Source organism: Phocoena sinus, chromosome 3 (genome assembly GCF_008692025.1).
Source record: "Phocoena sinus isolate mPhoSin1 chromosome 3, mPhoSin1.pri, whole genome shotgun sequence".
Taxonomy (NCBI): Eukaryota; Metazoa; Chordata; class Mammalia; order Artiodactyla; family Phocoenidae; genus Phocoena; species Phocoena sinus.
Genome location: NC_045765.1, coordinates 46,721,362 through 46,734,693, shown reverse-complemented (window position 1 = coordinate 46,734,693; position 13,332 = coordinate 46,721,362). Strand labels below are relative to the sequence as shown.

General features: G+C 42.8%; 1 protein-coding gene across 1 annotated transcript in view; it reads right to left on the bottom strand.

The window, feature by feature from the left end:
- SH3TC2 (SH3 domain and tetratricopeptide repeats 2) overlaps window positions 1-13,332 on the bottom strand; it is a 64,049-nt gene that overhangs the window by 36,274 nt on the left and 14,443 nt on the right. The window contains exons 2-6 of the mRNA XM_032629104.1: window positions 10,383-10,481; window positions 6,792-6,919; window positions 3,517-3,622; window positions 1,735-1,878; window positions 481-682 (exon numbers count right to left, since the gene is read on the bottom strand). Of these exons, the coding sequence (XP_032484995.1) occupies window positions 481-682; window positions 1,735-1,878; window positions 3,517-3,622; window positions 6,792-6,919; window positions 10,383-10,481 (679 nt within the window). The remainder of the gene's footprint in view (window positions 1-480; window positions 683-1,734; window positions 1,879-3,516; window positions 3,623-6,791; window positions 6,920-10,382; window positions 10,482-13,332) is intronic.

Below are 13,332 nucleotides of genomic sequence, written 5' to 3'. Positions count from 1 at the left end.
CGGCCTGGAATCATGCTTACTGTCACTCTCTCTGTTTGAGTTTACAACATCTTTCAGCAAGGATTCTGGAACTTTAGTGTGAAAAACATCCCCTGATGTTTAAGGGGAGCTTATATAAAATGCAGATTTTTGGATCCAACCTCAAGAGAGTCTGAGGAGGGCCAGAGGGTATAAACTTGCAGTAGAATCCCCAGGCAACTCTGGTACAAATGGTCCCCAGTCCCCACAATGAGAAACACTGCATTGGAGACCAGGCAGTGTATTTCTTCTTTGGTACAATGTCCATCTGAAACTTTGAGTTGTCTCCATTTCATCTAATTGTGCAAATCTTGACTTAAAAAAATAACAAAAGATAAAAAGCCCCCCAGGTTTGTTCCCTCCCTGGCACCACGGATGTCCACATCTGCAAATGTGCCTACTCTGTTCTGCAGACCTCAGTGCGCTCTGAGACCCTCTCCCAGGAGGTGAGTGGCTACTCACTGGTGGAAAGGGAGAGGCAGGGGTTCCAAGGCTGACACTGGCACCAAGCCCCGCTGACCCGTCACCAAGGACACGCCTTCCCACTCGAACTCGCCTTCAGCTGTCTTCACCGAGATTAACTCGTTCTTGCAAAGTGTCAAATACTCCCCTTCCTTCTCAGCTGGCTGAGCCGTGGAGCACGTGGCTCTGCAGAAGAAGTGACCTGCAGAGAATGAGAAAAGCTCTTTCCAAGGAGTAGCAGGAAGTGAAAATGGAGTATCCCACTATGTATATTTCCATCAGAGCCCGGATACTTTTCTTTCTGAAAGTAAAGTACACAGTCCAAGGGGAGGTACTACAAGAGGACTTTGTGACCCCAGGAAAACTGGTACCAGGGAAAAAAGCCACTGAGAGGGAATTCACTTAAAATAGACACCAAAAACTCCAAATAATTCTCAAGAATGAGGTTTAATTGGGACTTCACCTTGAGAAAAAAATGAAACAACAGTTCATGAAAATACATTTAACAGAACTTCAGTTATAATTGCAACCTCATGTTAATCTTAGGACCAAAAAAGAATAACTTAAGTTGATTTGGGTGAATATAATTTCTCCAACTAAATTTCACAGTCATACAGTATGAAAGTTTTTCCTTCATATATGATTCATGCAAAACAATCAGAAAGGGAATCATTATGCAAAATATTCCATGCAAATATGGCTCTTTCACTGTGTCTATGATGTCATCAGTCATTAACCGGTTGGCTGCAGCCTTGATTGGATCCTTCCTTGTAAACAGACTGGTGGGTGCTCCAAATAGTTTCCCAATATCACTTTCCTCCATCTCATGAAATCATGAAGGTTTTGCAAGATCTGCAATTTTATTTTACAATCAAATTATACCACATGTTTGGAATAGTGGTTCTCAATCTTGGATGCATATTAGAATAACCTGGGCAACTTTCAAAAAATACCAAAGCCTGATCCCCATCGCTAGAGATTAACTGGCCCCAGCTGAGCCCTGATATGGCCTCTTAAAATTCCCGGGTGGTTCTAACATCAGACAATCAGTGAGACTGGCCTACACAGCTGTTCATGTGATATTGATGTTAAACTGACAGAGATGGTTGAAGTAATATTGTAACAGGTGGGTTCATTTGTGAATATTTTCATGTTTGAATGGTTTTTGTCTCCCTTTGTATCCTAATTATTTCAAGGACTCTGATAACATATATCCAGATAAGACCCCCATCCCCACCCCTACACCATGCTCACCTTCCTGGATCAGAAGTCCCAGGTATATTGTTTCCAGGTGTTTATCATCTACTGACACGTGGATCTCTGTATCCTCCACCAGTCGGCAGTTAAGCCAGTACTTGTGATCAAAGAGGAGATGCTCCAGACACATGGATACGTAGCCTAAGAAGTCAAACCAACAAGATTCCTCAAGGGCATGATTTCTGCCATTAGCTGATCATTAGGGTGAGCAATTTCCCTCCTGAATTTCTCCCCCAGACCTCCATACCTAATCTGACTCCACTTAACTGGAATTAGAAGAGCATAAGAGGGGTAGCTAGAAAATTTCTAAAATGAATTGATTCTTCTCAGCATCTGTTGGGAAGTACAAATCATTTTTAAATGATATTTATTTTCAACATATTATGGGTTTCCATAAATGCATAATAAGATTATCAGACCAAGTTACTGTTTTATAATACATCCAGGGAGGAATCTCCAAGATTACAATGTTGACACTCGGAGTTCCTGGTTCCCCCTTAAAGTTCTCCCAACCAAATTCGAATTCTTGTACCCCTGATGATGCAGTGGCTGGGGAGGTTCTCCATGGCCCACAAATGAGTCAGGATTTACTTCAACATCCCTCTGACCCTGCCCCTCACCCCATGCCCAGTAAGATCTCACTTGTTAAAACCAGACTAAAAACTGTGCAAACTGTAAAACTGTTACAATTATGGATAGTATTTTACACATTCCTATAAATTTAAATTATTTGTATGAAAATTTTGCTTCTTTCTAGACATCCTCACTTTCTTAAGATGCAGAACCTGTCTCTTTCCACTCTGCGTTGTGCTGATTTAGGCCCTGTGTATCTTCTATAATGGTGCTTCTCATACTTTCATGTGCACACAAATCACCTAGGGACCTTATTAAAATACAAATGCTGGTTCAGTAGGTCTGGGTTGCGGCCTAGGATTCCATGTTTCTAACAAGTCCCAAGTGATGCTGATGCTGCTGGTCCATGGAGCACACTTTGAATAACAAGGATCTCTAATGGTCACAGAAGGAGATGTGTTGAATGGAGAGCAGAAAAATCACCATGACTACAAGAGGAGAACTTATACCTTCTAGCCAAGAGCCATCTTGACCCTCCACCCCTACACAAAATCGCTTCCTGTGTAAGTCTGCATGGAACCCAGCATTTTGTAAGAGAAGTAAAACATGCATCAATTCAAGTGGCCTCCTCTTGCTTTGCTTGGTTTTCCTTTGCAATTGTAACTTTCCTATCATGAGTTATTCTCCATGGAGAGGGCAGGTAAACTACTTCCCACCACGTCAGTACTGGTGCTGTGCCCCAGTATCCTTCTTTACCTTCTAGAAAACCCTGCAACCTGAGGCCCCTTTAGCAGATAAGTCCCCCATATCTTTCTTTGACTTTTCCAAAAACATGGAACATGGATCTGGAACTTTTGAAGCTACTTAGATCCTACTAGAGGCTGTTCTCTTTTTTTTTTTTTTTTTAACCATCAATTTCTAATCTAGCTGTACTTTGAATCTAGTAGATGATCAAAAACTGTTTGCCAGTTTTAACTGATTATCTAATACTCTCTTCCTGAAACAAAGAAGTGCTGCATGTGACATTTTAGAGCAATATTTGCTTTAGATTTAGTTCCAGGCAGTTTGTGATATTTCAAAGGTTAACCATCCATGTTAGACTCTACTGCTTTTAATGTTCAGAGCCAGACCAATTCCTTAATGTCAAGCTCTGCAAATTGGTTAAACTGAGAAGCAGGTGCTCTACCTGCCTGCTCCATGTCATACCTAAGTTCAGGTAGGTGGAGAACTTCCAGATTTCCTCCATGGTCTTGAAGGTAATGAGGAACTGGGCCTTCTGGGACTGTATACACACCAACCTAGCTGAGAGGTCCTGAGTAAAAAAGAACAGTGAGTCAGCCTGGGATGACAAAAGCGTCCTGTGAACAAGCTCACGTATATACAACATGCTGTGTATGAACTTCTTTTTTTGAGATATAATTGACATATAACATACTAATTTTTAGTGTGTAACATAATGATTTAACATATGTATATATTTTGACATGATGGCCACAATAAGTTTAGTTAACATCCACCACATCACATAATTACAGATTCTTTTTTTCTTGTGATGAGAACTTTTAAGATCTATTCTCTTAGCAACTTTCAAATATACAACATAGTATTGTTAACTACAGTCACCATGCTGTATGTTACATCCCCAGGACTTTTTAATCTTATAACCAGAAGTTTGTACCTTTTGACCGCTTTCACCAATTTTGGCATAGATTTTTTACATCACCAAAAAAAAAACAGGAAATAACCTAAATGTTCATCAATAGGAGACTGGTTAAAATGAATCATGATTCATCCATACAATGGAATATTATGATATTATGCATCCATAAAAAAGAATAAAGAAGCTCTTTGTGTATTGATACAGGCTCCAAATATTCACTGCTGAATGAAACAACAGCAGAAACAAAAAGGAACCAGAGTATAGAACTGTGTGCAGAGAATGTTATCTTTTGTGTTAAAAAAAAAAAAAAGAAGTATGTGTGAGAGGGTGGAGAATGAATCACAGAAGGCACCTTGGAAGCAAATTTGATTGTGAATCTATGTTTAATAATTATTTTTACGAAGCTAGCAAACAGAAAAACCAAACCACACAAAAATAAAAAGTATCCATAATCCCTCCTCCTAGAGATCATCAATGTTAACAACTTTGTGTATTCTTTGAATCTTTTTTCTGTACATGAGTTTCTATGTAACTATTTTTATATAAATAGAATCACATTAGTAAGTTGTTTTGTAATCGTTCGTCCCTAAACAATGTTTTGTGAACCATCTCCCATGTCATTAAATAATCTACATTATGTTTAATGGTTACATATGCTGTTGTCACATTAACATAATTAATTCTTAATGTTTTCTTATGGCTAGACATTTGAGTTGTTTTAATTTTTTAACATCCTAAACAGTACTGTGATAAACATCTCATATCTAAATCTTTGTATGCACCCTTGATTGTTTTGACACAAGTGATTCCAAGAAGTGTTAATTGGGAATGCACATTTTCAATCCTAAAATGCAGGAGCCAAACTACCCTCCAGAAAGGTTGTGCCAGTTTACACACTCACAAGCAGAGCAAGAAGAGACCTGTAACACCCCCCCACCCCCTTTTTAAATACCTGAATAAAAAGGCCTGAATCACTGCCTAGACTTGGTTTTCCCCTAAAATCTTTTTTGCTTGTCCAAGCATCTGGACTTGACTATAACAAGTGATGATCAGAATGTCCCTCTCCCTCCAGGCCAGTCCTACCACCAGTGATCAACCCCTGGATCCCTGTCCTGAGGGAACCCTGGAGAAAGAAGAAGAGGATAGAAGGATCCAAGGAAAAGCCCCTACTTCAGCAAAGTCAGAACTCTGGGGTTCTCCCATACCAGGCCCCAGGAGGCCCTGGATCCTTGGAGGATATAGATCCTGGTAGTCAGGGAAGAGGGTCCTAAGTAAAAACTGATTTACAAGGAAGTTACTATATGCCAGGCTCTTCAGCAAGAGTTTGATGAGCAATGCCTCATTTAACTTTTACAATATCACTATGAAAGAGTGTAATTATAGGAGTTAACCCATTCTAAGATGCACTTTTATCACATTTCACCATTTCTGAAATAAAAGAAAAAGAAGTGTGGCATCATAAATAATGGGCAGCATTTATTTTCTTTCTTAAAATAGTGTGTTTATAATCAAATGGCACCTCACATTTAATAGAAAATGGCATTGTCCCTGTTTTATACTCAAGGATGCCAGGGTGCAGACAGGGTAAGTCAAGGGAGCTGTGACACCCAAACTGGATCTCAGTTCCAACTGACTCCAGGCCTCAGCTTTGGCCCACAAGCCTGTCCACTCAAGACTCAGCCCAGCAGGCCAGTTTGCACAACCAAACCCAGCTCTTGCCTGTGTCAAAAGCAACTCAAATTAAAAGAAACTCTATGGTGCCTGTTAGTAGCTAATGCCTCCAAGTTCCTGAATTCTGGAGATTTAAAAACAAAATGACTCTGCTATATATAACATATCTACTATTTCTGGAGCACATCCTACCTACCACCCAAGCACAACACCAAGCTCTCTACAGATACTATCTCATTTACTCCTCCCAACAAACCAAATACTGTATTTTTTGTTACATGACAGATTAATAGAGTATGCTTCTCTTTTTAATTTGTATCAATTCATACAGAAACTGTAAAATAACTATAACATACTAGTTTATTATGTAAAGCAATGTTCTCTTTCCCCCACCTCTAGTTGCAGCAAATTTTAAACATTCCTGACTTCAGTTCTCCTAGTAAGTACCTCCTAAAGTATAAATAATTTAGTCATACCCTTCTTCCTTGGTTTAGCACTTGAAGATATTATCTACCTACTATGAAAGATGAGAAATTGGTTTATTTTATTGCCTTTTCCTCCTCTCATTCTAATATTTATAGCTATTAATTTTTGATTAGCAATTTTGGTACGTAAAAAAAGTACACTTACCAGTGGTTACCAGTGGCTGAGGAAAGGGGATAGAGGGGAGTTATTGTTTAGTGGGTACAGTGTTTTAGTTTGGTATGATGAGAAATTCTGGCATGGACAGTGGTGATGGTTACACAATAATGTGAATGCATTTAATATCACTGACTTGTTCTGTAAAAATTATTAAAATTGAAAATGTTATGTATATTTTATCACAATCTTAAAAAGTCAAATTCACATTTTTTAAAGAGTATACTTTATGAGGTAGGTATTATAATGATTCCCATTCTACAGAGGTTAAGTAACTTGCTGAAGGTCAAAAAATTAATAGTGGCAGATTTTAAATGAAGTCTTCTTTGACTCTGACTCCAAGGCTTGACCCATTCCTGCTGAGCAGAGAATGTGTACATTTTCCTTCATTCATTCAGTCAGATGTTTTCTTGAGGGCCGACTTTCTTCCTAGCACTGTTCTAGGTGTTGGAGAGGCTGTTGTGGACAGACACAAGGTGGACACAAGGTTGCACTGCTCTGCGAAGCTCACCTTAAACAATGCACGCACCTCCTGGTCCTCATTCTCCAGCGCCCAGAGCCGCCTCCTGGCTGCTTCTTGCAAGGGGCCATTTACACACCTCCTGGAGCGGCTCTTCACACTGAAGGAGAGCGTCAGATCTTAAAGAGAACAGAGTGAGAAAGATCAGGATGGAAATGCAGAAACAGGGAAGAAAGAATTAGATAACCCCCAATGTTTCCCACACCCAACCCCTAAATTGATGTTCTCATCAGAGATTACAAGTGATCTTAACAATTCTCTGAGCACATTCTTTAAACTTTCCTCCCCCAGAAGAAAAAATGCTGAAGCCCAGAATGTTCTGGAATCACAGGAGTTGCTGCAGTTGGGCTGGTTATTTCTGTTTGTACAGAGTATATTCCTGCTCTGCCTGGCACTGAGGGAACAGTGCCACACAGAACCAGCTAGAACATATCTTTCCTCCTGTGGATGATTTATGAAAGTTTCCAAAGAATACTAATTTATCCATATTTATGGAAGTATATTTAGATGTCAAATGTATCATATGTAATAGATATTAATACTACATGCATTATACATATACACATGTGTTTCCTCTAACCTGCTTCTTTCTGATTATGCATTTGTTGTTCGTCAGGGTAAGTGGCTAATATATTAAAGTCTATCTTTAATATCTTCAAAATGCACATTCATTCAATACTGTGAACAGAGGCTGTTTTAGGTGCTGAGATACGGCAGGAAACAAAATAGACAAGGTCCGGTTCTCAAGGAGCTTGTATTCTTGGCAAGTAACCAATTCCATGAACACAGTAATTTCAGATGGAGAAAAGTGCTATGAATAAAAAAAAAATGTTAATAGGGTAAAGAGACAGAGTGATGGAGCTGTTGGAGAGTGGATAGTGTTGCTGGGAAAGGCCACACTGAGGAGGTTCATCTTATAACTGCACTTTGCCATGTGCCTTCTTCAGACAATACGTAGCAATTGCATTAATAATTATCAAACGCAATGAACCTTCAAGGCAGCAACTAGGTAGGCACAGAGGTCTGTCTTCTAGCCCTAACCTGCCAGGGCTTTTGCAAATTCCTGAGCACATTACAGACGGTCCCTGTCATGCTGGCCTGAGAACACAGGCAGCCTGCATTTCTGTCTTCCTGTCTCTAACCTAGAAGTCGTGGAAATGCTGTGGCTGCAGGCCAGCTCTGATACGACATGCCCAGCTGACCTGACATCGGTGAGAGCTTTGGGTGGATGTCTGTTCCATTCCGTTCCTCCCTGGCTTGTGTTCTAATCTCATGCAAGCCCTCCATCTGCCGCAGTCCAGGTCCAACGACTGTCTGGTAGCCTCCCTGACCACTGATCTCTAGGAGGAGGTAAAGCCCAGGGAGGAGGAGTCACACAGACGTGGACTCGAGGCTCGGCTCTGCCTTTGTTAACTGCACTACCCTCAGCAGTTAATTACCTCTCTACGCTTGACTTTTCTAATTAATAAGATGGCTTTTAGAGTACTATCCCACAGGGTTTTTAAGAGGCTTACTAAATGAGGTTATGTGCATAAAGCATTTTGTTCAGTGCTGGGTGCATACTAAATGTTCAATACACACGTGAGCGTGAGCTTTTGCCCCTTGCAACCCCCCACCCCAGTGCTCCAGCAGTTACTGCTCGCAGCCCCCAACTTGTTACAATGTAATTAACCTTGACACTGATCGATTCTGTGATTTCTGTTCACCAAACCTCCTGTCCTTTCAAAGCCTGATCTAAACTCCCCTCCAGAATCTTCCTGGGAAAAGCTCCTGATAAGTGACGGCCCCTTCAATGTGACCCTCCTTGCCATGTACTTGAATCCATGGTTATAGAACTTGAAAGACCTGGATTTAAATAAGCAAACTGCTTGTGGATCTCAACCAATGAGAGCTGATACTCAGAGCAGCATCTCTGTGCCACTGTGGGATCCTATAGTGCCCTCTTTGGATAGGGGAATAAATCAAGTTCACTCTAGTCTTAGTGTGAAGTGCATTTTGTCATTTTTTTAATACTTCTGAAAACCGGTGGTTTAGTCATGATAATGTATCTGACTGATTCTGTCTGGGACTCTTCCTCATAAAGAAGAGGGTGGCAGTTGGAGCTGAGTCTCCCCTTCTCACCCTATGACCTTCCCGGAAACAGCAACATGGCAGAAAATGCTGAAAGACGGACAAGTTCAGGTTCAGGTGGTTAAGTTTCACCTACATGTACCCTTTGTTCACTTGCCTTCATGCACTGATAAGACAAAATGCTGACTCCACTGTGTTCAGGAGACAACAGATGGTGGGTGATTTAGCTTTTTCAGGGATGGCCCAAGCTGACAGACAGATAAGCAGACTGACGCAACACCAAAAAACAGAGGGCAAGGTTTTTCTTATTGTCAACCAAGAAGTCTGACAGAATTTGAAATTGGGAAAAGAAAGAATATGGCATGACATTACACTGTTTACATAGTGTATATCCTTCAAAACATTCATAATGCAAATCTTTTTTCACAAATCTCGATTTTGTATGCTGGATAAAAGTACATGTTTGGGCGGCAACGGAACACCCTGGTTACAAACAAGGACCAGGGATTGAATGCCTTTCCCATAACGTATTAACTGTGCAGCACTAGGGAAGTCACCTCCCTCTCTGAGTCCCTGTTTGCCACCTTTGAAATGCAGAGTGTGGTGCCACCTTCTAGAGGTGAGCATGTGAGGATGAGAAGTAGATGCAGGGATGACTTAGCATGTGCTTGGCATGTGATTTGCCCTCAAAAGTGGTCCCTGTTACTGGATAACAGAAACTGTATCTTCTACAGGTTTATCCTCAGAGTTTCCAGTACAAGGTTCAGCCCAGGTGTAGCTCTCTGAGGATGGTTCTCTCTTTGCCAGCTTCACTGAAGTCTCTTAAGGGGAACACTGTGAAAGATATGTCCTGAGAAAAAGATTTTTTCCACTTTAATTTCAAAATCTTTTTCTCCTTCTGAAAGATTCAGACAGACATCCTTCTGCTCAGCCAATCTCACCCCACATACTCAACCCTTTATTCACTTATTTATTTAACCAATTCTGTATAACCAACTCTGTTTTTATTCTGTATACTACCAAAACAGAGTTTTGGTAGTATACAGAATACAAACATGACCCCCATGGACCTATTCAATTATTCATGTATTTATTTACCAAACATTTTCTGAGCACCAATTATGTACAAAAAACTCTTTTAGGTACTATGTAGAATACTTAATTATTCAAAAAATTACCCCTGCCCTTCAGCACCTTAAAATCTATTTGATGATATACTTTATTTAATACAGCAAATATGTATGGAGCTCCTAATATGTGCCAGACTGTGAAGAACTCTGAGTGTTAGCTTGAGATGGCTTAGCTTAATCTTACAGGCAATGGAGAGCACTGGAAGATTTGTGAGCAAGTGAATATCATAGTCAAGGTCATGCTTACAAAGATGTATTTGATGGTGGTGCCTAGAAAGGATCAGAGGGAGGGAGTTTGCAGATGGGACTGATAAGGGGATTACTGTAATATTCTACATGGAAAATATTTTTTAACTAGGTTTTGTCTTTGGGGTTTAGATACCTGGAGTCATATTCTGTGGCAGGAAACATTTTTCCTTGTTTTCAGATAAGGATATAATCTCAGTGGATATGGCTGGATCCTTGGAAGAAGTTTCTTTACCTGGAGGAGATCAAATGAAAGATCATTTACGAGAGTATAAGAAAGCTATAAGCAAGGATTGCAAGTTTTTATCAAGTGATCATTTTTTTCTCCAGGGCTGGTGGCCTAGAAGAACTCTAATTGTTACCACCATCGCCTAATAATTGTTTAGTATTCAACTAAAGCATACTATCTCAATCCTATAGCAGCCTGGGTGTTCCCACTTTATTAAAAAAAAAATTTCCCACCTACAGGTCAGACTGAGTCCCATGGCCTAGTATATTGAACGTGTTCAATTATATGCTGAGCCTACGAGGTCATTATAGATCTGACTACAGCAAGGTGGATAACACAAGTGCTGGAGCAGAGCAAGTGGGAATAGCATCATAAGGGAGGTGGCTGGGGCATGGCTGTAATGGCCCTGAAATGTATGATTGTCCCCAGACTGCCCTTCTGTCTGCCCACTATACAGAGTCCTGTATGGGACTTCTTTCCTCCCCAGCTCTCTAAAGTGTTCCTGTCTTTGCAGCTGTAAAATTGGAGTGAAAAGGAGAGGAAAGAAAACCATAGCATAGACTAAGGTTAAGAAGGAGGCTATTTTGATGGCATGGGGTTGAAAAGAGAAGAAGAGTACAGCTATAAAGCACAAGGCAGCAGGTAAAAATGAATAAAAGGGAAATTCAGGGCTTCCCTGGTGGCGCAGTTGTTGAGAGTCCGCCTGCCAGTGCAGGGGACACGGGTTTGTGCCCTGGTCCAGGAAGATCTCACATGCCGCAGAGCGGCTGGGCCTGCGAGCCATGGCCGCTGAGCCTGCGCGTCCGGAGCCTGTGCTCCGCAACGGGAGAGGCCACAACAGTGAGAGGCCCGTGTACCGCAAAAAAAAAAAAAAAAAAAAAGGGGGAAATTCACAAGTATTGATATGGGATGTGGGCCTCCTTCATGGTATCCTCAAAATACAAGAGAACGCAAGTCCTTAACACATTACTGTTGGTTACTCTGTTCTTTTAAACATGACACTGCTCAAGGACTCCACCATGGGGTCAGAAGATTATAAGCATTACCTGATACTGGAAATAGGGATTAGGAATCTTGTCTCAACCACCATTTGTCAGTCATTCATCTAATCAATCCAGCTTCTTCAACTGTAAAATGCTGGTGGATCAAACTCAAGCAGACCTACCACGTTTGCATTCTGGACCTGTGTTTCTGTTGATGCAGCCCAAGAGTGATAAGAGATGAAGTAATCGCGCGCCATCCAATCCCTGCTGGTTAATGCTGAACCCAAATCCTCATATTGCTGCCGAAGTCTTTGCCTTCTTCTGTGCCTATACAGTGGGACTTTGAGATGCGAGCTGAGGATCTTCCATGTCTTCATAGCAGGAACAGTTAGCACTTTTTTGGGTAATGAACAGGGAATGAAATGGATTTTGGCTTGAATGGGCTGAAGGACAGGGCCATTAGCTCACAGCTCTTCATCTAGCAAATCTTGTTAGGGGTCAGTGCCGAAAGTTAGGCAGCTTAGCTAGAAAGCTGGCAGCAATGAGCCATAGTCTAGCAGGATCATTTTGCAATTCTGCCTCCAGGAACCAGAAGTAACTATAGCAAAAAGGCTCTGGCTTGGGAATCATGAGATATGAGTTTGCACAAATCAGATTCTCTGATACATTAGGTAGGTAACATTGGTCAAGATATTTCATCCATCCATTTTCTGAGATTTCACATTTCCCAGTCATAAGTGAGGGCTTGATCTAAATTAGAACTTCTCAACCCTGGCTGCCTATTCAAATCCCCCAGGTTGCTTTTTAAAAATATCAGTGCCTAGGCCTCATCTCCAGAAATGCTGATTTACATCGTTCATAGTGCTGCCCAGTCATAGGTATTTTTCTTTTTTTCTCCCCCCTCCCCTGAAGAACGGCACGTGGCCTCACGGCGGGGCCGGCCCACCACTCACCGGAAGGCAAGGGGTTCTGCCCACACACGCTGCGGAGGCTACTGTGAGCTTCGGAGGGGCGGCGGCAAGGAGGTACGGTGCCCCAACGCTCCTTCTCAGATCTCTAGAGAAGTCTTTCCCACCCAGGGTGCGTCGTCCCCCAGTCCCCCACCCATCGTCTCCCCATCAGGCCCACGGACGCACTTCGGGAGATGCCAGTTCTCGGCTGGGGCGGGGGCGGTCTGTGGTTGGGTAAGCATGGGGTCAACATGAGCATTCATGGTCAGGGGAGGGCAACGCCTGCGAAGCCTCGAGCTCCTGCGTTTGCCTAACCAGGGGGCTTGCCTGAGCCCCCCTTCGCATCACCCGGCCCGTCACGATAGCTCACACTCCCGCGTGCAACCTCGGCGGCGAAGGGGGAACACACGGCCAAGTCAGTCCCCCTGCACGTATGAGGACGACCCCCACAAGGCACCTGCCCCTACGAGGGACACAGGCGTGCCTTCCTTATCACCTGGACTCCCCAAGAGAGCTGCTCACCAGACTCACCACTACAGGGGGAACCCGAGGGGCTCGCTGAGAACAGGAAGCGACGCCATCCCAGGGACGCCTGGAGCCAGCCAGAGGCACCGCAGGGAGTAGGCAGGACGCTCACGCATCGACGGGGGCGCGTGGTGAGCTGTGGGACGCCTCGCGAGACTCTCCGAGAAGGCGAGGCTAGAGTGTCGGCTGCGTGAGCGGACCGGGTCCGCCCAGCGACCGCCGTGAGGCAGGGGGCAGGAGACCAAGTTCCAGCGGGGATTCCGTACCTCTGCCTTACACACACCACCAGCAGGCAGGGAGGAGAGGCAAGGGGCCGGGGCCGAACGAGAAGAGCGGTTCTGGTCGCCATGAACGTCCGTCCCTCGTCAGTCGCGACTTGGGCCCGGCCGAGAAGAGCTA